Here is a 25,855-nt window from a genome sequence, read left to right on the forward strand (position 1 = left end):
TGGCCCCAGGCGTGTCCGCCATGCGATATGGCACCGTGCAGCGGCCTAGCAGTGATCAGCATGCGGGTCGCCATCCCTCGAGCTTGTCAAGCGTGCGTTTCCTCTATCGTGGGCAACCTTGCTCTGAAGCAAGAAGGGCACGCGATGGCCTGGCCCGTATTCCAAACCATGATGCTGTGGAAGACGTAGCTACAACTGCCTGGCCGTGACTCTCGGCTTCCAATTGTAGCCGCCGGTTCTTCTCATTCTCAGATGTGATCCAGTCCTCTCGTGAAAGACTGGAAAGTGATAGCATGGGCCTAGATATCGTAGAGCGGTGTGCAGAAGGCCCGTCCAAGCTCGCATCGCGAACGGTGGTTGAGCCTATCCCCACTCGCCTTGAATTCCGCAGATCCTTCCCAAGATGCAAGCGAGAGAAAGTAGCACCAAAGCTTCCTCTGCAACTAGCAGCGCAAGTCAAGGTGAGGAAGAAAGTACGTATGGAGACAAGAGAGGGCGAAGGGTCGCATTCGCCAAGACATCTTTCGCTTTGCAGATCCTTCTCGATGGACGGTACCAAACACCCTCGGGGTTGATTTTATGTCACCGACACAGCAGCCAAAGGCCAGTTCCGCTCCCAGTGTCCAGAGACGCAGCAGGAGTGGAGGGACCCTGGTATTTCGTTCCGGCTTGCTACCTCAGCAGCAGCAGCCAAGAAGGTTGCGGTCTGCTTAACCTACGCATTTTCCCCCGGATGATCGACCCCATCCTTTCCTCATCTCGCCATGGTCAGGGGGGGGGCCAGCGAACCGAAAGAGCCGGGCCGGCGACGCTTGAATTTCCCGGTCTGGGTAACGTAGGGTAACATAGCTTCGAGAAGCGTCCACCGGGCGCACCATGGTTCACTCGTAGAAGAGCCTGTCAAAGGCGAGCCGACTACCAAGAAAAGGGACGAGCGAGACGCCAGGAGTCGGACTCGCCTGTTTATTACGGCTGGTGTGTGGTGTGGTGGTGGATCGACGAGTTGAGTCTCCCAGTTCAAGCTCGATCGAGACGTGATTATCTCGTGCCGATTCTTCTTCCAGTTAGCGAAAAACGGGGTCTTGGTAGATGCCGAAGAAGCCCATGCGGTTTTGGGCGTTTGTGTGTCGTGGCTCGCCAAAGACCCAAAGTTTGGGTGTCGGGAGATTGAGCGACGGCCAAACCTCCCACGACCGAGATGAAGCCGGCGCCAGCCGCAGCCAACCATAACGCAACGGACAACGTTGAAAACGGTCACAATACGACCAAGAAACCCAAGCCTGCCAGAACATTGTAATGAGACCGAGATTGACCAGACCACTTGGCTGGTATCGGGGAGGCAAATGAAAGCTTGAGGCTTATTCTTTATCGCTTCTGGGTCGGCGGGAGTCCCATACCATCACCCCTGCGTCCTTGGGCTAAGACTGGACCAAGCATGCAGGCCTGCTTGTTAGTTATCTGGTGCAGAGGGCACTGACCGTCTTGATGACCAGATCGGGCCGCTTGCACAGCTAGCCACATGACACAATGGCAGTCTACGGAGTCCTGAAAGCGCGAACAGACAAACGACTTCCTATCGCCTGGGAGGCGGAGTCTCCAAGTGCTGTCAAACGGTACGTAGGTCTCGATTGATTGATAAAATGCCTCTCTGCAGCAAGCTGGTGTACAACTTGCAGGAAATGGTCCCACAGCAGAGGAGACAAACGACTTGCATGCACGCGCGGGAAGGGAGAAGGCTCATAGAGTTTAGACCGATTCACTCATCGTCCCCAGCCTTCGGCCAGCCCGCTGCGCTCGCTCGACCTTCCTGTGAGATCATGCAGCCCGTGCAGGCCGACTGACTGACTGGACAATGCTGCTTAGTCCCATGCTCGGCATGCCTTCCCTGCGTTGCCGATACAGGCCTCGTAGAATTTCGCTCCTATGTACATCTAGATCCACCTCTCGCCGTTCTACTGGCCCCTCGCTTTGCCCATCTGCATCGGCCCACCGACGCTGCCCAAGAGTGTGGTGTTTCTGTCGACATCAACAAGCGAGGTTGCTTGTGGTTCCCTTGCTTCCTTTTCCGCTCTCTCCCCCAAGAAATCAAAGTAGAGCGCTTGACACAAGTCGCCTGTGAGCTTGCCAAAAAGGACGTCATCTCGTTTCCCAATATTATCCACGGTAGAAATGATAAGAGTAGGAACTGTGAGGCTGCGACTGGGTTTGTTCATTGTTTTGATTCGTGTATTCGCCCCCAATATATCGTTCTGTAAATCTGTCATATCCGTCTCTCATGACCCTGAATAGTCAATATATCTCGGTACAAAAAAGGGTTCTGGTTCTGGTTTTCGGTGTATCAAGGTGAAGCGCCAAAGCTTTTTCAAGAAGTGAAGAGAAGAAGATGGGTGAGAAGAAAAAGGTACAAGCGCGCCGCGAGGTTGACAAATGTAAAGATGAATGGTAGGACACAAATATATCGGCTTGGCGATCACCTCGATGATCAACGGGGTGGTAGAAAGAAAAATGGGAGAAGGAGAAGAAGAGACAAAAAAAAGACAACCATCATTGGGTATTTCCATAGACTCGAGAAGTGAAGATATCACCCTTGTAAAAGCCAAAAAAACCAAAGACCAATTTCCATTTCCCTACCCGCCCGTATAAGTCGCCTAAACACACAAGATAAACTGAGTGACATAAGGAAAGAACAAGTCATCATTTCTTTCTCCTTGGAGAAGACCTCGCTCGATTACCCGAATCGGTAACGTGGTAGTCCGAACAGGACTAGGCGAGGAATCAGACCGGTATGCAACCCAAAGGGGCGCACAGACAAAAAACTCCTCATGCAGAGGCAGGCAGGCAAGCGCGCTTGCAACAGCACCCTACGTCGCACTGCCGTACGTCGGCCCAGAGTTCGACGCAGACGCAGATCCCGCCCCTGCTGCTCCTGCCGAGGTCCCGCCCAGCAGCCCGCTCTGCGGCAGAGTGAAGCTCCTCTTCCGCTTGAGGCCCGCACCCAGGCTGTCCTGGGAGAAGTCGTCGCCACCGCGGTCTCCGGTCGACGAGGTGCTACCGCCGCCCCCAAACGTGTCGCGCATCGGCGTCCTGGCGGTGCTCGAGGACCCGGACATGCTCGCCTGGAAGGCCTGGGAGAAGTCGTTCGGCGGCGCGATGGGCGCGCTCATCTGGGGCATGGTATAGTCCTGCCCAGAAGACCTGAAGCCCGGGGTCCGGGGCAGCGAGAAATCGTGCGGCGCCGTCAGAGGAGCAGACGGGAAGCTGGCCGTGTAGCTTGATGTCACTCCGAGCTGAGACGTTGACGTTGGCCTGCTCGTAGGCGAGTGAGCCGAAGATGGCATCCCGTGCCCTGCCCCCACTGAGCGAAACTGGGTTCGGATATCGAGGCCGAGAGGAAGAGTGGCCGATGCGGCGCGTAGTCTCGAGCGTCCTTGAGGGCTTTGTTGTAGCCCAGTGGACTGGAAGCCAGGGTAGTTGATATGCGTGGGTGACTGTACGGTCGAACCTACATAAATGATGTCAATATTTGCTTTTTTTGAGCCAACATTGAGAAAATAATTCTGGGAACTCACCAGAATAGGTGCTTGACTCGTAGCCACCAATACTGGTTGGCGTATGGCCAAGACCTTCAGCTGAATACAGCGAGTGTTGCCGACCGCCAAGCTGAGGACTCCCACCCCCTGCCTGGTAGGTAGTGTAGTCAATAGAATCCCCCTTCCAAGACATGCTGGACCTCAGGGGTGACTGAAGGTTGTCAGATCTTGATCTGGACATTGTTTCCCTCAGTTGAAGCGGCTGTAAAGGGCGTATCTGTTGGCCACGATGAGGATTGTGCATCGAAATCCCTGTATCGAGGCTATTTTGCCGAGCAAAAGGATTCGAGGTTCGCGATCCTCCGAGAGGGTTCGATAAGTGATTCGAGTATCCGTACCGATCATTGGAAGTGGGGGAAAGCGGAGAAAGAATGTCGGGATTGCTCATCGTCGCAGACGGATTGAATCCTATGCTCCCAAAGGCTGGACTTAGACCAGTCGGCGACAGATGCTCGTCACCGTCGGACCGCCTGACATCCACCATCAGCGGTCTCATCATGTGGTCTGTGTAGGATGAAGCTCCAAAATCTATGGGTGAAGTCAATGGCGTCCCGAGTCCGTGCACGGCACCGTACGGAGAATGTAGCGCTTGCACATTGTCGAAATCGTCCGGCACAGCTCGCATTTTGATCATGCGATCCCGGTCGTCCGCTGTCAAACGCTTGATCTTGGCCCGGCTACATCAAGGTTTAGAAAGCTGAGCATGACGCACCTAAGCGTGGGAGGGAGACTTACCGATTTTGGAACCAGACCTGGACTTGCCGTGGGCTCAACCCGGGAATTTCGCGAGACAGGCGCTCTCTATGTGCCGCGTCCGGATGCGGTTGCTTGGCGAATTCGCTCATGAGAAAACGGGTTTGTTGGTGCGTGAGTCTGAACCGCTTCATCTTTCTTCGCTGAGCGGTGCGCTCTGCGGCAGTCTGGGGTTGGGCAGTGACATCGCCCTCTCCTTCGACCATATCCTCGTCATCGATCACGTCCTCGTCTTCCTCCTTTCCCAGGATATCACCACCTCCATGATTTGAGGACATGTCTGGACCTTGGCCCGCCGAGGAGACGGAACTGAGTGGGTTTGAGGTGAGGGACAACCCAGGGGTGTCCGAAGACAGCAGAGACTCCTCGTGGACAGATTCGGCAGCCTTCTGAGCGAAGGCCTCGCCGTGGGACTGAGACTGGTCCTGAATCGGCGTCGGTGGCTTCTGCTGGCGCAGTCCAAGCGGATCGAGGCTGCGCCGATGACTGAGACCCTCGTTCTTGACCTCGATATCCAATCCACCATCGACAGCCGCCGATCGCGGCTGCGCCTGATTGTTGTCACCGGACGAGGTTACATGATCGTAGGACTGGGGGAATATGTTCTCTCCAGGTGGGAGGAACGAGTATTGCCCATGCCAATCGGGCTGTGTCGACAACGGGGTCTCAAAGCTGTTCGACATGCGTGGACTGGATGTGGACTTGTGCTGGTAAGTGGCCTCAAACTTGTTGATGGACCAAAGACTCTGCTCGCTTTCGCTGTGCCTGGAAACAAGCATTGGAAAGGGTGTTATCAGCGAGTAGCGTCTGGCTGTGGTCAAGAAGCTGCAACGACGTATCGTTCAGAGATGGAACCGACGGTTCGGCACCCTAAATTCGACTCCGAGAGCTGTTGGACTGACGACTTCAGGAAAACCTCTGTCACCGCATTGAAGGGCGTTTCAAGAACTTCGAGTGTTTCTTCAATGAAGATGACAGCGCTTGTTGGGGCTCCCGTGGTGGCTCGTAGGTTTCAGTGCAGATCTTTGACCTTGGCCGCGACCAGTCCCTTAACTTCTTTTCAGCCGCAGAGTTAGGAGGAGATGCTAGTTGCTAGGAACAACAATGAGGAAGTCGCCCAGGTTGGTGTTGGCAGTTGTCGTCTACGTGCTTGGAAGCGTATAATCACCGCGCTTGGTTGAACGTTTCGAGATAGACGGCACTCCAAGACCTGTAGGTACCCAGCCTTTGAAGCAGGAAGAAGCAGGAGGCTGTGAATAGAACACGACGAAGACGACTGTTGATCCCCTGTCGTTCTGGAAAGAAAATCGACGTGTCCAGCAGTGTCGTTAACAAGGTCTACCCCTCTGGGAGGCGAGTTGATCAGGACAAGGTCTGGCTCGCTTCAGGCCCCGGGGACACCAGCTATATGGTCCAGATCTCAGGGCGTGGAAGGACGTTTGAGTAAGGCCGATGGATCTTAGATGCTCTCCAGTACCCAGGAGCCTTATTAAGTACAAGACGTGAAGGGTAGCTGTAGCGGGTGCAAGACCGCCTTCGAACCCTGCCTTTTAGTACGACAGAGGTGGAATTAATACCGATCGGTACCGCCCATCCAAGCGGAGAAATGTCGACTTAGCATCCGAATACAGACCATGGCCTGCACGGGCGATCGCAGAGAGGTGATAGGCCTACTGAGGACCAAATACAGGAAACGGTTCGTACCTGGTACCTGACCTGGGATGGTGTATAGCGACGAGGTGCCGCTCTGGGAAAGGGCCTTAAGGCTTGTCGCATGAGGAAAAGCCGCAACGTGAGATCCAGCGACATATAGCAATATCAGACTTTCCAAGCAGGGAAATGCTGAGCCACAAGCACCGTTTCTGTAGGGTGCGAATTGAGAAGGCAGAGAGGTATATGACAGAAACCTGGGCCATAGGCTTCTCGGCTGAATGGCTAATGCCGTGTCATGGGAGGGTCACAGAACCAACACTGACACCTGCTAGCCCCCCCCCCCCCGCCAGATCGACGATACAACGTGCGAACCAGGCCGAGATATATGGGTGGGCAGCGATTTGAGAAACCATCCCCCAGCAATGCTATGGCCCGGCAAGTGTCCGCAGAGAGCATTATGCCCTGGACCTGAACATGATGAAGGGAAGCCTGATGGAGAACCAATGAGACCGGGGCAAGCATCCGACCTGGGACCAGCTCGAGACTGGGTCTCATAGAACCACAAGGCCGTGAGCAGGCCCGATGGTGGACCAGGTACTTCGGCCAAAGTCTCAGTCGACCCATGTCACCCAGCCGCCAGTCTCGATGGGCTATCCCCTGGTTGCCGCTGGTGCAAGAGAAGATGAAGTTCGGAGGGTGGAGAGAAACAGGGTAACAGCATTGCAGGTCGGCTGGGATATCTGGGTCCTGCTCATTGGCTGTTTCTTACATTAGCTTTGTGTGTTGACTCCACGGATGAAAGCATGACCGTTGTCGAGACTGCTCCAGACACAGGCCAATGGGAAACGGCACACTTCGGCAAAGGGTGTGTCGCTCTCTGCGACGGTAGGGAGGTGTGAGTAGTCAGTCCTCTCTGGTATGGGGTGTACTCCGTGGGAGAAAAGCCTATACGCAGGTGGCCGTGCGATATCGACAGGGGTGAGCCACTGCCGCAAGCTCGGGGTCAGGCCAGGCACGAAGCGCTGGCTGGGTAGGTACTGCCAGACTCTGACCATTGTCTTTCTCGAAGACCATAAGCGGAGCTTGTGAGAGATAGACTGCCATTGCCGCAAAGGGTATATGTGGGGGAGTGGGAAATCGGGCGAGGTTGCAAGTACTTTCCTACCAAACCCTGGCAGGGTGGTGGGCAGGGTGGTGGGCAGGGTGGTGACAGGGGGGATGATGGGAAGATCACTGGGCAGATCTTGCACCCCTGTCCAGGGCCAAGGGTAATGAGAAAGCTTGCAGTTGAACGGTCTAGGCACGACCTACCTACCTACCTACTCCGAATGCTACACCCTCGCGCGAGTCTGGCAATTCTAGCCGTAAGCTGGAAGCGAAATACCTACCACGTAGGCCCTGTCTGATTTTGCGCGCGCGGTGTCGTTGTCCTCGCTGACATCTGCTTCGGTATAACTCTGCAGCTAGCAGCAGACGCCTCTAAGTTTCTCTGTGTCCTCTAGGCACAGTAGAGTTTCACTGGGAGTCCCGAGAGACCAGTGTTGCGCCGGCCCTCGACCCTCCGGCTTGGAGTAGTAGATTGGGCATGTCAAGGCCTGACACATCACGGCCTACGTCTGACGGCTGGCCCCGAGGATGGGACGTGAGCTGGGAACGGCATCTGGAATAGTGTGGCACCATGTATGTCATCATATCACGGCGAACCCCAGAGGATTCAATACCGACTGGAGCGGTATATGGCTCAAAAGAGACAGCCATCGTGGCATCATCCGTCGAGTTGGCTGGTGTAGGGGTCGTGGGAAGCTGCGCCGACGGAGCCGTAGGCTGATATGGTGTGCGACCTGCTGGGCAGAAACGGGCAGGGCTAGGCTGTGGTGGGGTTTGGTGTCACTCCGGCATGGTCACTGTAGAGTTAAGACGGCAAGTCTTCTCTGGTGTGGGTAAGATGTGCCCAGGGGACGAGACTGATCCTACACTGGGTTGTCTAGTAATCTCTCAATCCCCCGAGAGATCTTGGCCGGGCTAGTGCTATCATGGCGCAGGCAAGGTGTCGTGCATCGCAAAGTTGCATCGTGCCAATTCTGCTTGCAGGCCGGCGATATAATTGCTGAGAGCCTGCAAGGGCCGAGCTGGCAGGATCAGCCGAGAATCAAGGCGGTGGCAGTCTTCTCCTCTTGGTGTCGGGTGCGTGTATGTAGAGCGCGAGATCTCATTTCTCGTGTGGCTTGACCACATGCGGCGCGGGAGATCTGATGGTGGCTCGCAGGTACGCATTGTCCATTCGCACTTTGCCTCGTCTCTGTGTGCCACATCCAGGTACGGGAAGTCGTTCCCCCAGACAGGGGCCATATGCGGCCCACTGTTTCATAAGTCGTCGTCGGTCTGTCTGCTTTGGGCTTCAGCGAGAGAGGTCATGGTTGTGAGAAAGATGTCCCAATCCAATGAATGGGCCACAGGGATTCCCCGAGCACATAAATACCCACTTTGCAACATGTCCAACGGCGACGCGGGATGGAAGACCCAATACGGTCTGGCCGGCAAGAAAGAAAGCAATCCGACTCGCTGCGTTTGATTTGTAGGGCGTGGAGAAGGTGCATCGTAATTATGGCAGGGGCAGCCCCAACCCACACTGGTACCGTTCTGCCCTACTGGTCAGTGATTGCACATTAGTGGCCCGTCTCATGAGATCAGACTAACGTTGCCTACCAGGTACGTCTGTACAGGTAATTTCGATGGACTCAGTGAGTGTATGTCTCCTCTCCTGGGCGGTCTGGTACGATAAGAGCTCGGGGTGCCTTGCAGGTCCGAAGATAATCTGTAACAACCCAACGGGTCTGCAGATGAGACCCACAATGTTCTCGAACAGCATGCCTTGGTTGTGGTGGAGGGCTGGCTTGTGCCCAGGTTCTTGATATTGGTTATTACCTCGTTGACTGGTGTTTCTTCAGGAGATCACGACCAGGCCCCTCCCGTTTACCACATTGCCCGTGATCGAGATTCTAGATTCATTGGAGCAGACCACCATGCGTGTATGGTATGGCCGGTGTAGCCGCTTTGTGCTAAGAGTGACATAACACCTGGATAGGTGCAAATTTGAGACAACCGGCTGTCGGAACTGGGGCAAAGCTCGATCTTGTTGTCATTGGCTTGCCAAAACGGTGCGTCCATCTCCAGCGAGGCATGAAAGGCCAAGAGAATCAAGTACGGACAATTGGCGGCCAGAAAAGCGCGGCACGGCGTAATTAGAGGATCGCGGCCAACCGAGAAACCCCCACATCATCAGACTCTCCTCAATCCTCGATTTCCCCATCTGGATGCTGTTCCTTGGAATCGGAGCTTTCACGGCTCTAGAGCTCCTACACATGTATATCATAGCTCTATGGACGCCCCAGGAGCAGCCGTAGTTATGCTGAAAACTCGAGAGAATCGTACACCGGACGTGCTGTGGCGTGCATGGTGCACAGCTTAGGGGAAGACGTCAGAATTGACTCTGTGCTCATGATGACTGTGGTGAGCACAAGGAGTCGACCGTGACGGACGTTAAATCCTGAAAAGCTTCCGTGTCACACCCAAGTGATGAACCCAGTGAAATTGTCAACGCTATCAACAGCTTGATGTCCGTACCAGACATGATGATGTGAGCCAAGTGAAGTGAAGCCATGTGCTTAGGCCTAGGTGCTGAAACTCTAGCAGCCGGGCCGCGAGAAGACTCGAGTTGCATCAGGTCCTGGAGGTGTAACTAGTTAAGGACATGTACCTATGCAGCTCAGTGTGTGTTTGTCCTGGCTGAACAGAGGCAGTTCTGTCCTACTAGCCAGGTGGTGATGAGCGTGACGGCCGGTCCTTGTCCTTGTCCGGCTGCTGTCCTGACCATGCATGCCATGGAGAGGCTAGGCGTGGTCGACCTGCGTTGGTGAGACACTGGTCCACGGGAGTCGTGAGATGAGGATGCAGGTACGCGGCATCTCTGGGTTGTACATGGCAAGCATTGCATGTTTTGCCCCGAGGACTCGTGTTCGCAGAATCAAAGCCACGAAGCCGGAGCGAGTCGACTGGGTCAAACAGGTCGAATTTCGCATCGCGATCTATTCCTGGCCGAGGCCAATTGAATGGGCCATGGCAGAGAAGAAACTCATCAGCGTTTCGTCTCGGAGATGTTGGTGGTGGACGGCTCTTTTTTTGGGTGGGTGTGTTGGAAGGAAATTAAAGGGTGATGCGAGGTTTGAGATCCTTCCTTGTCGACACCCATTTCCCTTGGAGGCCTTTTACAAGTACTTCCAGTCCTGGACCCGAACCCTGCCTCTAATTTTCCTTCTGACCAACCTTAAATTCTGCGGGGCGCTCAAATGAAGTAACTACCTCTTACATCTTGGAAGTCATTGAACGTACGACGTACGAGATACCTCCGGGGCTGTATGTAGCTACATTACTCAGGGCACATGTTTGAGCATCAACGCCTGCGACCAATGACACAAAGGACGAGGCAGGGTCGATCCGCCATGGTGAAACGGAGAAGCAGAAAACGCACACACTACGGCATTCTCGAGGTGGCAGGTGCATGCCTGATGTGGTGATTTGGGCCACTTGCCCAAAATGGCGTGTAAGTCTTCCCCTCAAAGTGACTGTGGTACTTGCCTGCCTCTTTCTCTCTTCTGCGCAGTAAGGCATGCATGCAGGAGGTCAGTCGAGGAAGGTACGCACTTTCCTGCCCGCTGCACATATGAGCACCAGTCTTGGGGGCGATACCATCCAGCCAGCCTTGAGTGAGGCAAAGCAGTTATACGGTATATACATGCACTGCAAGTCCGTCCTTTACATTCAGGTTTGTTGCAGAACGCTCGCTATTCTACTCTGTCGAGTCCGGTCTTCTTCGTTTTATATTTTGATGTTTTCTTTCCGCATTTTTCTGGTCTCACTCACAGAACTCGACAGGGTGATGCATTCAGCCGGACAGGAGGACGGCTCCCCCATGGGGATTGAGTCGGAGATCCTCAGGCTCGGTGCCGACTCAGGCGTTTCTTGTGGCGTCACTGCCACAATGCCGAGAGGCTTCTGACAATCGCACTTCCTCTCTCGGCTCCTTGCATGCATCGTGCCAAAGCTTGGACTGGCCCAGGTGCATGTTCACCTTCAAAGGTTGATAGCACAGACTCTCCAGGTCTGGGAATCTGTTCGAGGATCAGTCTTTCACTGATATGCAACCGCTGTGCTCGTCAACCCTCCACCCGCTGCCGATCTCTGGTACCAGTGTCGAACTGTGGGCGGCGATCCGGAGGATCTTCACATGTCGGCGGCTACCACCTGCAGCAACTGTACAGCTGCGACCAGGGAGTGCTCTTGTCGGCACCTGGAATCCCTGTGCTCATCCTGACTTCCCACTCTCTTGATATCTTTGGCATCCTCCGGTACCCTTCGCCGCTCACAATCAGCGGCATCTTCCCAGGATGGTTTTCTGCTCACTACGTTGACTCTGGCACAACTGCAATCCTTCATATTTGGTCCGAAGCAAGCTCTCCGAGATTTGCTTTCCTTTCCCGGTCAAGGCTGGATAATTACTCTGCTAGCAACACGGCGAGGAACTCGTTGAAACTCTTCATAGCCTCCGCTCCCCCCTACACCCGCTTTGCAGCCAGCCAATGTTTTTCCATATCCTTCACTAAGGCAAACCTCTTCGTGCAGTTCTACTTCAGCGGCCTCTGTGATCACAAATCATACGGTGTGATAAGACGGAATGCGCAAGCTCAAGATCCCGAACCCGATTCTGAGTCTGAGACGTTTATTGTTTGGCACCTCAAGACATGCCTTCAGCCTAGGTCGTCGGAATTCCTGATTCAGGATCTCCCGGTGCTCAGCCTCTTACAACTCGAACTCTATTCCTTGTCAACGCACTCTTTGTGGCAGACACAGTCACGGTTGATTTCAGTCACACGCACCAGCCTTGTCTCCCTTAGTCCACCTATACGCCTGAGTCTGCGCTGTCTTGAACCAAGCTGGCGCGTCGTAAGATGCTCGTGATGCATTGTATCTAGAAGCTAGACCAGATCCAAGGAAACAGGGGCCCTGCTATTTGATATTTGATATTGCTTTGCGAGCTGCCCCTTTCGCATCCGGGACGCCGGACACGAGATGGGATACAGCTTGTCTACTATTCAAAGCACCTATTCTCTAATGGTCTCCTATGGTACGAGGAACGGAGGGTCAAGCTTTTCATAGTTTCGAGGGTAAGTTCCCATTAGTTCCCTTCCCTCTATCTGATTCACATCAATGTTGCCTAGACTGGCGGGAGCACGTACGGCCCCCGATTCCAGTCTGTTCTCATTAATTGAACTCAGAAGCAGGAGACACAAAAATTATCGACACCAGAAAGACTGGGTAGCACTTCCAGAGCACCTCGTCCTGCCACCTGCCTCGCAAGTCACCGAGTCGGGTTTGGGTGGGATTCCCACTTGCTCGCGCTTCATGCAAGCGGCTGTTCCAACGGGGCAGAATATGATGCCCTCGTCGGCCATTCGGATTGGACTGCCCCCCTCCATCACGCAACATGCCGGCACAAAGCCGGCTCGGCAAACTGGCTATGGTCACACCACTGTCGCCGGAGGCACGTGTGGCAGCCAGAGCACTGGTCGCGATGTGTTTTGCTTACGATGCCCTGCTTTCGCCTGTAGGTACTTGCCTGCAGCGCATTTCTTTTGAACACCCAAGCGCTCCTGGCCGCAGCGGCAGGCCAAGCTCCTTTACTGGCCCGGACCAGGCTAGAGTCTCAGGTACATACAACATCACCATGCAGGGCGCGGCAGCAACGAAGCTTGCTCGACAGGCTTGACCTCACTCTGACACATACCACCCGTGCAATTGTATTCACGATCCGTCATGAGTCACCAAAACTCCAGCACGGCGGATAAGCAACCCAGCCGATTATGCTTGGTCCGTCGAACTGGCCGCAATATATCACTCCGCGTCTTGAGCCAATTAATTACGCCGAACGGCTCGATTTGCTTGCTGCCACCTAGTCCCCACACACAACGAACACCATGCACCAGGCAAGTTTTAATATCAAGCCGCGTTCAGAGCCAAGCGTGAAAGGTGACAGCCAGGGCTCTATCAACATTTGTCGGACTCGTTGCCAGGCGCCGCCAGAAGCTGGAGGGCATGACTTGATGGCATCCATTTCAGAAACTGCCCTTTGTGTACACTGCCTGGAAGTCTCGGCAGCTCATCTCAACGCTGACGTACGGTAGACTCTGCTCTACGGAACCGGCAGTGGCCTTGATCGGGAACGATGCTGATTATATCCCACGGCATGGCTAGTTAGCTTTGACTCAAGCTCCGATCCAATGCGGCCCTGGAAGGCTTTTCTGCATGCTTCAACTGTGACAACACTGGGAAGGACAAGCAGGGTGCCACATGACCAGTTCGCCATTGCGAGTCCTGGGACAACGATGTGAAGAAGCTTTCATCGACATAGATGAGAGCCAATTTGCTAGCATATACTGGCACGTGGTTCTCCGGGCTGAGGTCGGGGTTGTGCCGCATTTCCTGTCCTCGCCCGTCTCTACACCATCAGGAAACAACATTTCGGCCATACAGAACACTCGAGCAAAGGCCCACCACACTTGCAATATCTCGCCGATACTCACGAGATCATTAGAGACCACTATACTCAGCAAGCTATCCCGGGGAGCCGAGTGTCCCACCTTTTGCGAGGTGTGCAGGACCGCATATGCAAATCATGGCACATATCAAACGAGACAGCCATGTTCCAGCATGTTGCAGTGGTCCATTGCACACGAGGTATCAGGGAGCCTGATAGCTCTTGCTGTCGACTGTGCCAAGGCTCGTCTTCTTTGATGTGGAGAGCGTGTGCATTGCGACATGTTATCAAATTCAGCCCCCGGCATGAGATCAAGCATCATTCTCTTCACGCCAACCTGTCAGCGGGCTAGAAGGCCCGAACAGCTTCAACCATAACATTAAATGGCACTGCTATAGCAAGTGGAGACAGACGAGTGGCATCTCCACGCATCTCGAGGACGCGAGGTGAGCGGAAAAGGGAGTGGCTGAATAGCTTTGACCGTCCTGAACGACACACACAAGGATGTGTCCGTCCTCCTCTTGAGCAGGAGGCCCCCCGTCTTTTTTCGTCATCCGGCGGGAACCTTTGGCGATGCTTGCTGCGGCGGGTAAAGTGTCTAGCTCCGGGACGGTCTCGGCCCCCTCAGAGCAATAACGACGACGTTCTCCCATTCGCCCGTCTCGAGAATGAGGGAGGAGGTTGGTGTGGGCTCCGGCCTTGCTCGCCCATGGACCATCATCATCACCTTCTTTTCTTGGGAAACGCCATGATCCACCTCGAGTAAAGCTGTTTATACGACCCCCGTCCCCACGCACGCATGCACGCACGCAGAGCCAGGCCCTTCTTCTGGCCCGCAGAGGGCCCGCAGCCCGGCGGACGTCTTGCACCCCCCTATTTGGCTCGTTTTGGCTTCCTTCTGACGGCTTCGAACCCCGTGGGATGGGATGCATGTACATGAGAGCATGTGGGTTGTGCTTTGCGGAGCCAGAGCTAGAGCTTGACAGATGCATCCGCCACACCTCTCGAACCGACGCGAACCCCCCCAAGTGCCGACCCCCAACAGCAGAGTTTCTGGTCCAGGCACGCACCCACGCGCACAAGGATGCCTTGTCCTCCTATTGGCACTGGGAAGCCCCCTCCGAGGTCTCAGGTACCAGGGACAAGTTCCATAGGCCTTCTCTCTCTCTCTCTCCTCTCTCCTCCTTTCTGCCGCTCGGTCAGCTGACTGCTGACGACCTGCCGTCGTCATGGCTGGCATGCCCGCACCGGCGGTGTTGGGCGGCGATAGCTACTCCGTTCTGGCAATGTACATTCACAGAGACTATGCTGTGCCGTAGGCTGTCGGTGTAGAAGATCCGGGGATACGGATATCCTTGTAGGTCCCCCCCCCCCCCCTCCCCGCCTGTCTATCACGACAGGGAAGCGTAGGTTCACGGGTGAAAAGCTTCGATAATACTACGATAACACGCCCCTGCCCTGTATCAAGGCTCTCCTCTCTGCGACTGTGTGCAAAGAGTAGGACGACAAAGACTCGGGAGATGCACATTTGCACCCACGAGGGTGCAATTGGTCTTCATAGAAAATTTTGACAAGCATAGACATTACAAAAGACAAAGTCAGGATACACACACAAGACCGCAGCGCAGGGGGGAGGCTTTGGAGTGAACTTTCTATTCTCTTGGGGTGGAATTCTTCTTTTGATACAAAGTAAATGTTACAATACACGGCCCCCCCTCCCCTGAGAGAGAGAGCCAATGCCCCCATTATCGCAATCCACCTCTTCCCCCTCTCGACATGCTGATATGGCCCTTGCTTTTCGTCTCGGGGGCTCTCCTTACGCAACAGACAAAGAGTTGCGAGTGCGTGTGCAGAGTGCGCGTGTGTGGTGGTCAGTGGTGATGTGTAAGAGCTGAGAGAGAAGGGGGTCAAATCCCCCTACTATCCTTTCCTTTATACGCCCCGTGAAATGCTCACCACAAAGTCGAGGGGAGAACGCAACCGCACAAAAGAAAGGCTTCTTCTTCTCCCTTCCCCTCGCCTTGTCCCCCCCCTCAAAGCATTGATATTTTTGTTTTCACTTGGACATTCAACTTGTCTTCCCCCCCTCGGGACAACTCATGATGGAGAAAGGAAGAGCGAGCATCCTCTCTCTCTCTCCCTCTCCCTCCCCCCTCCTCGCAGCATCCATCCATCCATCCATCTACCTCGCCTCCTCCCCCCGACCTTGAAAAACAGCAGGCTGCGGGCCCTTGACGCTCTCGTCCGTGTTCTCGGTCGGGAACGGCGGCGGCGCGCTCTTGCCGCCGCCCTCGTTGTTGAAGAACTTTGTGAACTCGTCGTTGTCGGCAAAGGGCCGCGGGCCGAGCAGGCGCACCATGTCGTCGCGCGTGAGCATCTCCTTGCGCAGCAGCTCCTCGGCCACGATGCCCACCTCCTTCTTCTTGGCGAGCAGCAGGTCCTTGCACTGCTTGTAGGCCTCGTCGACGATGCGCCGGACCTCCGAGTCGATGACCTGCGCCGTCGACTCGGCAAAGGGCTTCTGCAGCTCGTTCTGGTCGCGCTTGAAGTGCAGGGGCCCCAGCTTCTCCGACATGCCCCACTCGGTCACCATGGTCGTCGCCATGCGCGTCACCTTGCGGAAGTCGTCGCTGGCGCCCGAGGTGACGGTCGGGAAGTGGATCTCCTCCGAGATGCGGCCGCCCAGGGTCATGGCCATGCGGTCCATGAGCTGGTTGACCGTCATCAGGTAGGCGTCGCCCTGGGGCAGGTACTGGGCGTAGCCGAGGGCGCCCGAGCCGCGGGGGATGATGGAGACCTTGAGCAGGGGGTCGGCGTACTTGAAGTACCAGCCGCAGATGGCGTGGCCGGCCTCGTGGTAGGCGACGGTGCGCTTCTCCTCGGGGTTGAGGACCAGAGACTTGCGCTCGAGACCGCCAATAACACGCTCGATGGCTTGCTCAAAGTGGATCATCTCGACGCTGGTAGCGTTGGCTCTGGCAGCTATCATCAGGCTAGTTAGTAAATGAATGGACCAAGGTAAATGATTAAAAGGGGGTGAGGGAGCCCTTACCAATGAGTGCGGCTTCGTTGACGGCATTGGCAATGTCAGCGCCAGCGAAACCAGGCGTCAAGGCCGCGAGTCTGCCAGTCAGATACTCAAGGTCCTCGTTCGTCGTGATCTTCTTCAGGTGGACCTTGAAGATGTCCTGCCGTCCCTTCATCGTAGGCCGGTCAATATTGATGTGACGGTCGAAACGGCCGGGTCGCATGAGCGCCTTGTCCAGGATATCGGGCCTGTTGGTGCCGGCGAGGACGACCACCTGCTCCGAGGTGTTGAAACCGTCCATCTCGGTCAGGATCTGGTTGAGCGTCGCCTCGCGTTCCTCGTTGCCGCCGAACCGACTGCCGTCACTACGAGACTTGCCAATAGCATCAATCTCATCAATGAAGATGATGCAGGGAGAGTTCTTGCGGGCCGTAGCGAAGAGGTCTCGCACACGGGAAGCACCGACACCGACAAACATCTCGACGAATTCGGAACCGCTGACGCTGAAGAAGGGGACGCCAGACTCGCCGGCAGTAGCCTTGGCCAGCAGCGTCTTACCAGTACCGGGAGGACCAGCAAGAATGGCACCGCGGGGGATCTTGGCACCTAGCCTCTGGAACTTCTCGGGAGTCTTGAGGAAGCTGACAAACTCCATGATCTCCAGCTTGGCCTCGTCCATGCCGGCAACGTCGGCGAACTTGACCTTGACCGCAGACTCGTGGTTGAAGCGCTTAGCTTTGCTTTTGCCGAATCCGAACACTCCGCTGGAGCCTCCGCCCATGCCGCCGCCAGCTCTCCTGGACATCCAGTAGAGGAGACCGACGATCATCAGGGTAGGGCCAAACGCAAGAAGAAAGCTGCCGATAACGCCTTCCGTCATGTACGCGACCGGGATCCTCTCGGAGGGCGGGATGTTGAGCTCATCCTGGGCCTCCTCGACTCTCCTCTCGAAAGCGTCGACGGAGCCGATGGTGAAGTAGTAGTGGAAGTTGGGGTTGGCGGCGACGGAGTCAGGATACATCTGCTGGGTGGCCTCGCGGTTGAGCTCGACCCGCACGCGATCCTTAATGACGACAAGCTTCTCAACGAGACCCTTGTCCAGGAAGTTCCTGCGCAGCTCTTGCCAGGTGATCTCGCGGGAGGACTCGCCGGGGAAGATCATGGAGTAGAGAGGATAGAGGAGCATGGCGCCGACAACCCACGTCATAAAGTCGCTGCCGTCAAACACCCTGGGTCGTCCTTGGTTGTCCTTGTTGTTCGGTCCACCCTTGCCCTGCCGTCCTTGCTCGGAGCCTTGCTGCTGCTGCTGCTGTTGGCCCGAGGCGAACGGATTCCGCGGCTCGTTGGAGTCGAACATGTCGTCTGTCGCCTTGCCCTTCTTCGCCTCGTTAAGCCGCTGGGCTAGGAGCTGAGTGGTCCGCAGCACCTTCATGGTATCGGCCACACTGAGGCCCTGGTCCTTGAACTTGAGCAGCAGCTCCCGCAGCTCGACGGGCGCGCCGTATTTCTTGATGTCTTGGATGACCTCGCCCACGTACTTTGTCTGCGCTGGGGGCACCCTCGACAGCATCTCCATCAGCGCCTTGATCTCCTGGTCGCTGAGGTAGACGCATCCGGGCGGGAGGGGATCCTTGGTGTCCTCCTTGACCTCAGACGCGTTCACCTTGCCATCCTCGCCGGACGGCTCCTCCTCCTTCTTTGTGGCGCCATTGACCTCCTTGTTCTTGTCCTCGGCATCCTTCTTGTTCTTACTTGAGTTGCTCTCGGGCTTCTTGTTGTTGTTGGGTGACTCGGACGAGTAATACCGCGGTATTTGATGCGCGCAGGCGGGAAGCCGTGACCTGGGTAACCTCGAAATGCCGATGCTCGGTCTCGCTGTCGTCCGGAAGGACAGGGATGCCAGCCGCGCGACTTGCCGCGTGCTTGGGCGAAGGAGCGTCGTCATGCTTCCTTGGGTGGGTTGGCAGCGCGGAAGGCGCGGAAAATCAGACGATGTAGGAAAAAAAAGGTCGGGAAGAAGGGGTGCAAAGGGGAAAAGCAGCGGACGCTATCTCATTGGGAGGGTCGTCCGGCTAGGTTCCTTGCAATTAAGAAAAAAGACTCTCCTCGCAGGGCAGAAAGCCCTTTGTTTCCCGGTGATGCGTCGTGCACCAATGTGTGAGTTGGTTGAGAGATCCGCAAGCTGGGGAGAAGGCATGCGAAAGCTCAAGAAATGATCCTGTGAGGCGTGATGATGATTGGATCCGGGACGACTAGGCTGGATGGGGTTTAGGGGACCCTCCGGCTGGTCCTACCACGTGATGCGGCTTAGTCAACTCCGAGATGCCTCGGTGCAGACTCGCCGATAAGCACGATCACACAGAGTCACGACTCGTTGAGTCTGTAAGGCACAAACTGTCTGCTCTGTCTTTATTTGCACAAAATACACTTGGTAGTCCCATATGTTCAGAGTGTTATGCCACAATTTTGCTTCCATTATGTCCCTATCCCAGTGACACATCCTTGTAAACTACAGTTATAAGACATTCAAAATCACCCACAGCCAGACCGGCGCCTCGGATGCCTGGGATTTCCAAAACAGAAAAGAGTTTCAGCCGTATCATCCATCCATCGTGAGAAAGAAAGAAGAAAGACGAGAGAAATAACAAAGGAACAGGAAAGACAAGAAAACCAAAGACCATCAATGGTGGAGATTGCTCGCCCGTGCAGAATCAGATTATCCTTCCAAAACATGGCTTTGCTTGCAACCAGCAAAACTCCCGTAGATGCCCCCCCCCAAAAAACGATGCGGAAAAGCTCAACATATAGGATATATACCAGCAAAAAAAAAAAAAAAAAGAAGAAACCGCGCTTTGTTCGTTTCCTGCAAAGTTCTGATAAAAACACACACAAGTTTTCCCTGCGAAATCACCGCGGCTGCGCCCCGTTCTCAATGCTCGGGTAGGCGCCGCCGCTCATCTCGGCCCAGTCCCAGTCGAGCGTCATGGGCAGCGAGAACAGGTCCTGCGGGAGCATGGGCTGCCCAAACATGCCGTTCTGCATGGCCGGCGAGTGCAGGCCCCCCGCGAGCCCAGAAGCAAAGCCGGACATGTCGCCAAACTGCGAAGAAAAGTCCGGCGGCCCCCCGCCGCCGTTCATGGCGGAGGCAAAGTCGGAGGAGGCCTGCCAGCTCGTGGGCGCCATGGCGGGCGAGGACTGCTGGCTCATCGTCGAGGCCAGCGGGCTGAAGCCGCTCTTGACCGACCGGGCGTCCTGCTGCTGCAGCGGCGGCGACAGCTGCCCGTTGACGGTGCTGCCCGGCGTCGCGTTCTGCACGTGCGGCTTCGGGGTGCTCGCCGACGACGGGCGCGGCGTCTGCGTCGTCGCCGCCGGCTTGGCGCCGGCCGCCGGCGTACCCGCGGGCTTGGCCGCCGTGTTGGGGTCGTGGCTCTTGCGCTTTCTCCGCCCCGCGTTCTCCTTCTCGGCCTTGTCGATGACGAGCTTCGCGATGCGCTCAAACTCGGAGCACACGCCGAGCATGCGGTGAACACCGCCGCTTTCGGCCTCCTGGCCCAGCATGGATAGGAACGTCACCACCAGGTTCATCAACCTCGAGTCCGACCGCGCCCTCGGATCCATCGGGTTCTGAATGATATTTCCGAACAGCGTTACCAGTGCAGAAACTGGGAAATACAATATCAACCTGTAAAAAAAAAAAAAAAAAAAAAAAAAGTTAGACATAGTTCATCCTGAAATTCGAGCTGCGCTTTTTGCAAAACTTACCAGACACACTGGAAGTCACCCTGAGGGATGTACTTGAGCAGAGAGATCGACGCCCGGGCAGCAGACGTGCACAGCGCCGCCGAAGAGTACACCCGTGGGTTCAGCGGCCGCGTGTTGAGGCCCTGAATGGCATAATTAGACAGGCGACTGGTCCAGAAGCCATGGTGAATCGACATGCGGTGAATGGTGGTCAAGCAGTTGTAGTATGTGAAGTGCAGCATGACAACGTGCAGGATCAATGGCGTGTGCGAAGCCTTGATCTCGTGCTCGGGCCTGAAGTCGATCGGGATGCGGTCCTTCCACTCTTCCAATTCTTGGTCCAGCTCGCCAATCGTGTTGAGGAGCTCCCCGTCGGTCTGCTTCGTCGCCTTTGTCGAGTATAACCGGTTGTAGACTTTGCTCTCGATCAAGGCAAACTCGCAGAGGACCCTGAAGAGGTTCATCTTGCCCTTGCCGTCAGACAAGGGGATATTGCCAATGTTGTCCTCCGGATCGGCATCGGGCAGGTCCACATTCATGTCGTCATCGTCCTGTGCGGGCGGCCGCCCCGAGCGAAGGCACAGATCCTTGTCCAGCATGTACGCAATCCAAAACACTCTCTTGCGCTGCTCGATCTCGATAGGGTTCAGGTTGAAGCCGGTGCCGCGCTTGTGAAGCCCGATGCTATGAGCCAACCGAATAGCTGCAGCGATCAAGAGGAATGACGGCTGGGGGTTCGGCGTTCCCTGCATGAACAAGGCCATTCCTAGCAGGGCCTGCACGCTCAGCAGATCGGTGTTGCGCATGGTCAGCTCGGAAAAGACGGCCATGGCGTTCTTCAGATAGGCCCACGCCTTCTCGTCCTCTTCGGCCGGGACCAGCTTGCTCATCACGCGAAGTCGGTGGGCGATGGCGAGGGCGACGTTCAAGCTAGCCCACCAGCCAGACCCCTCGTACGGGTCGTCCGAGTACTGCCTCTCGACCAGGTACATGAAGGTTGGCTGATGGAACAGCGGGAACATGCAGTTGAAGTTCTCAAAGTAGTCCTTCAACAACGACATGGCCTCGGGCTTCTGAGGCAGCGGCCGGAAGACGGGTCGGCTGAAGAGATCAGAAAAGACTTCCGGCTTCCAGTTGTGCCACTTGTGGTCCTCGAGGGAAACGTCGGAGATCATCTGCTGGAAAGAGGCGTCGCCGGTCTTCTCGTTGACCCACTGGATGCCCTTCGGGGAGAAGATGGAGAAACCAGAGGACGACCCGATATACCGCGTCTCTCCACAGTTGTTGGTCACCAGCGAGCACATCATCTCCGACAGCGCCTCGACCTCCTCCTCTTCCTTCTCGGGCCTGTCCGAGGTCATCGACTTGCGGTTCTCCTCCTTGTTGTTGTCTTTATCCTTGGGCGGCTCGGGCGACGTCAGAGCGCTCTGCGGGGTAGACTTCTCGTCCTGCGCCGACGCCGTCTGCGACGGAGATGTCGGGTTCGAAAGCGCCGCTTGGGATGCCTGCCTCGACTCTCTGGTCTTCTCCGCCAGCTTCTTCTCCAGCGTTCCCAGATCTGTCGCCCCGTTGTCGTCGTCGCCGAGCAAGCCTAGAGAAAACATGTCAGCCCCTCGATCCTCGGAGTCTTCACGCAGTGCCGCCCATTGCTTCAGGCGCAGCAGTCTCGTGCGACCGGTACATGAGGGACGACTCACCCGATAGCCTCAAAAGACTCTCCATACGGCCCAGCCGATTCTCTAGTCCCTCGATGTATTTGGCTCTACACCAGCATGTCAGCTTCTCCCAAAACCTTGTAGCGCAATGTGCAAGAGCAGAGGGCCTATTCCACAAAAAAAAAAAAACATACCCCTTCGGCGGACTCCTCTTCTTCTCGACTTGCGTGAAGACGCACTCCGTCTTGTAGTTGATGCAGTGCGTGCAGGCGGGCAGCTTGCCGTCGCACTTGATCTTCTTCTTTCTGCACATGTCGCAAGCCTATATTGAGACCCAACCAGACGCAAGTTAGCCATAGTCCAAACCAAACCAAAACCCATGTGACAATCAGTAGCTGGGCCAGCCCGTTTCCGGACCGGACTCGGACACGACGACGGGGCCCTTGCAGCTCTAGCTCCGGGAGGGGGCGTATCTGCAAGGCATATCTGCAAGGCCAGAGGGGGAAAAAACTCACCCTCGCTATCCTCCGCCGCTTGGCCTCGTTCGCGTCGTCCAGCAGCGTGCTGGGGTCGCCAAACATGTGCGCCGTCATGTCCGGGGGCAGCTGCTGCAGCGAGAGCCCGTCGTAGCCCCCAAAGATCTGGGGCGGCTGGTTGATCAGCTGCGGCGGCGCGGGCATCCCGGGCATCTGGAAGCCCGGGTCCATGCGTATGTGATCCATGGGCTTGGAGCTGGGTTGCTTCTTTTTTTTTTTTTCCCCTTGCGACGAGACCACGGGTCCTCGAGAAGAAAGGAAGAAATGTAGTCTTCTCAAAAAACAAAATGACAATACACCACAGGCGCGTCACAGATCGGTTGCGAAAGAAACAAGAGCTGTCGAGCGTTGTTGGGGCGGTGGTCGGAGAGGTTGGAGGTCCGATTGTGTCCACCAAGAGAGCGAGTACGCTACTCCGAACTAACAAGTTGGGGGATCGGCTAGCTAATAAAGGCGGGCGAGTCGTTGGGAACAAGAGACTAGACGGAGGAGGCGTCTGCTCCTATGACCGCTACAGACCAGAGTTGGACCTCCACAAGGCCTAGTCTGGAGATTCCACAGGGAGGAACGTCCCCTGGTGGTGTCGCGGCGGCCACCTCGTTGGAGAAAGTTTAGTTGCTCGCTAATCGTCTTAGCTCGACGGGCGTGGCTGAGTGTCCGTAAAAACCGAGAGCGGGCAGGATATAAGGCGAAGAGTCGTTGGGGGGGGGGTGTGCGGGAAAGGAGAGTCAAGTGTTCGTCGTCAATCTAGCACAGGCTACTACCCGTTGCGCAGGCAGGAAAGATACGTCACAGAAAGACAGAGAGAGAGAAAAAAAAAAGAGAGAGAGGAAGAAAAGCGTCGCAAAAGAGAGGCAATTGAGAAACGATGACTCGGGATGGTCGGGATGCGTCAGGGTCAGGTAAGAAAATAAGAAGATGGCACGAGTAAAACGCTACGGCTTCCGACGATAGCGTGTGGAGTGACAAAATGGGCTACTTTAGTCCCTGCCCAGGTCTCTCTGTACGGATGGACAGTAAGGTACGTAACTTAGTGGAGGGTGCGTGCGCCGCAACCCCAGGAAAAGCAGTCCCTGAAAGGGGGGGAGGAGAGGTGACAAGCTCCTCTTCTTTTCTACAAGTTCGAGACGAGACGGGAATGCTTCTGGGCGCGGGCGCCGCAGTACACACACACACACACACAAACAAGGCTGTCATGGGTGGGTGGACTGCACGATCCAAATAGAGAGACACCCACAAGAGGACGGACAGGGCACGTCGATAGGGCGAGAGAGAGGCTCTTGATACACTGGTTTACGTATGTGCCAGGGCGGTGCATATCCCTCCTTCTTTTGGGGGGGTGGTGGTGGACCGCAGATGCATTTCGCCATGCCGGTCACAGATGGGACCTGGACTTGCCATGACTTGCTGCTTGGTAATCCATCCACACAGAAGCAAAAAGTTGCGCTGCGGCCAGCGGGCGGCGGCTCTGTGACAGGGTCTTGGGGCTGGGAAAAAAGAATGGTACCAAACGAGCATGGGGGGTTCCGTTCCGGCCTAGGTCTTCGCAAATTCGGGGTTTGCTCTCGAGAGAGAGGCCGTGCCGCGCGCGCGACATCACTGGTGCATGTCTGTCTTGGCCTGTCTACTTTAATTCCCACCAGGAGTGCAAAGAGATGGCAAAAGCGGAATGAAGACGAGGACTGCAAACGCGCAAAAGCTGACCCCTGACAGCACGCACCATGGTGATACGCTGGGCACTATCAATGGATGATGCGCTCAGACGCCAGACTGGAGGCTACGGACAAATCGGACACGGCAATCAAGCCTCTGAGGCAAACATCTGTCTGTCCTACCCACGCCGTGGCGCCTTGGCCCAGCCGTGTCCCAAAGCCCGGACAGAGAGGGTGAGAGAGAAGTAATTATGTCGTGTCCATCCTGAGCCGTGATACCCCTTCATCGGTTCCGGTGATCGCAAGAGGCAAATCACTCTGGGGATGGAAAATCACCACCTGATGATAGAGAGAGAGATCGCCACGTACGGATCGCATTGAACTCTCTTCCCAAGACGTCCTAGATCCTGACAGGCAGACACGTTTGACGTCAAAGCCAGCCTGTGGGCCCATCTCGACTTTTTCTCTTCTTCTTTTTACCTTTACCTTGATATGTCATTGTGTGACGGCTCCTGCCCCCGGGAAGCCAACCCTGGCTTCACTCCGAGATCCGGGGCATGCGGCCCCCTGTTCTGTGTGAGGTGAGACCTCCATGAACAGAGCTGGCCTGTGTCCATTGTGGAGAGAGAGAGAGAGGCCGCCCGGCGAAGGCCGAGTGCGCACGATACGAACGAACCCTTCCCCCCCTTCCGTGGGTTGATATGCTTCATTCCCAGCTGACGTACGCGGGGATGTTGAAAAAGTTGCTCCTCGGGTTACACTGCGGACTGGCCGAGGACATTTCTTCTCAGCTGGTCAGCGAGCGGCCGAGCAATCAAAGCAGGCAAAAGGCCTTGGATCTTTGCTGAGCTGAGATACCTTTTGCTCATCGGCCATTTCATTTGTCTTTGAGTACCTACTTCACAAGCCGTGTGCTCGGAGGCCCGTGAGAGGGAGGTTAGTACCTGAGTGGAGCAAGTGTCGTTGAGGCTTCGTTGTAAGTTGAGACCTCCAAGAATCTTGAGACGAGAGCGCTCCACCGTCCAAGAAGGCCCCCCAACCCCTGCTCCGGCAGGAGTTGAGGTCTTGGCATCGAAACACTGCCGGAATCGGGTTTCGTTCCAAGGGGGAAAGGGTCCCTCCACGAAGTACCTGCCCAGGTAGGTAGGGGGAGTAAATGTTGCGCAACGCAGGCAGTCGTAGTCTCAAAACAGGGCTCAAGATTGAACGGTCGCCTTAAGCTTCTTCGGATGATAAGAGGCTCGCCGTAGGGCAAAACAGCTACACGGGCAAAACACACACAAAAACTGCCGGTGAACCGGACACGCTTCGAATGAGCGCAGAGGAACTCCAACTTGTCCACACTGCTACCGCGACCTCCGCTCGCGTGCACTTGTTGTACCGCCATCGTACACGATACCAGTCAATGACCACTTGCTCTGATAAACACGTTTCCTCGGGCGGCTGCCGCATCAGAAAAAAATAAGGACAAAAAAGTGATTAGCGAAACATTTTCCCTCCTTTCTTAGCCGGGAAGCCAGAACTTCAATTTGTCATAGTTTGAGTCCGAGCGGCCCGCGACAAAAAGACCTCTGTTCTGCGTTTCACATCTGTCTCAAGATCATCCCAACCTGAAGGGGGGGGGGGAGGGTCCCGGCACTGCTTGCTTATCGAGAC

At 55.8% G+C, this 25,855-nt stretch overlaps 3 protein-coding genes across 3 annotated transcripts; all 3 read right to left on the reverse strand.

Moving 5' to 3' along the window:
• Positions 1–3,048: 3,048 nt before the first annotated feature.
• Positions 3,049–5,122, reverse strand: E0L32_001940 (uncharacterized protein; the record flags this gene model as incomplete). Its single annotated transcript, XM_031136074.1, has 3 exons — positions 3,049–3,455; positions 3,570–4,267; positions 4,326–5,122. The coding sequence occupies 3 exons, from the start codon at positions 5,120–5,122 to the stop codon at positions 3,049–3,051; spliced, it is 1,902 nt and encodes a 633-aa protein (XP_030990076.1).
• A 10,647-nt stretch (positions 5,123–15,769) lies between these two features.
• Positions 15,770–18,560, reverse strand: E0L32_001941 (uncharacterized protein; the record flags this gene model as incomplete). The annotated part of the gene is made up of 2 exons (XM_031136076.1): positions 15,770–16,569; positions 16,640–18,560. 2 exons carry the CDS (start codon positions 18,558–18,560, stop codon positions 15,770–15,772), a joined length of 2,721 nt encoding a protein of 906 aa, XP_030990077.1.
• Positions 18,561–19,522: 962 nt separating this feature from the next.
• On the reverse strand, positions 19,523–22,718 carry E0L32_001942 (uncharacterized protein; the record flags this gene model as incomplete). The annotated part of the gene is made up of 5 exons (XM_031136077.1): positions 19,523–20,297; positions 20,378–21,947; positions 22,054–22,118; positions 22,206–22,333; positions 22,527–22,718. 5 exons carry the CDS (start codon positions 22,716–22,718, stop codon positions 19,523–19,525), a joined length of 2,730 nt encoding a protein of 909 aa, XP_030990078.1.
• Positions 22,719–25,855: the final 3,137 nt, after the last annotated feature.

Source organism: Thyridium curvatum (assembly GCF_004353045.1).
Source record: "Thyridium curvatum strain D216 chromosome Unknown NODE_7_length_750237_cov_83.650653, whole genome shotgun sequence".
Classification (NCBI taxonomy): domain Eukaryota; kingdom Fungi; phylum Ascomycota; class Sordariomycetes; order Thyridiales; family Thyridiaceae; genus Thyridium; species Thyridium curvatum.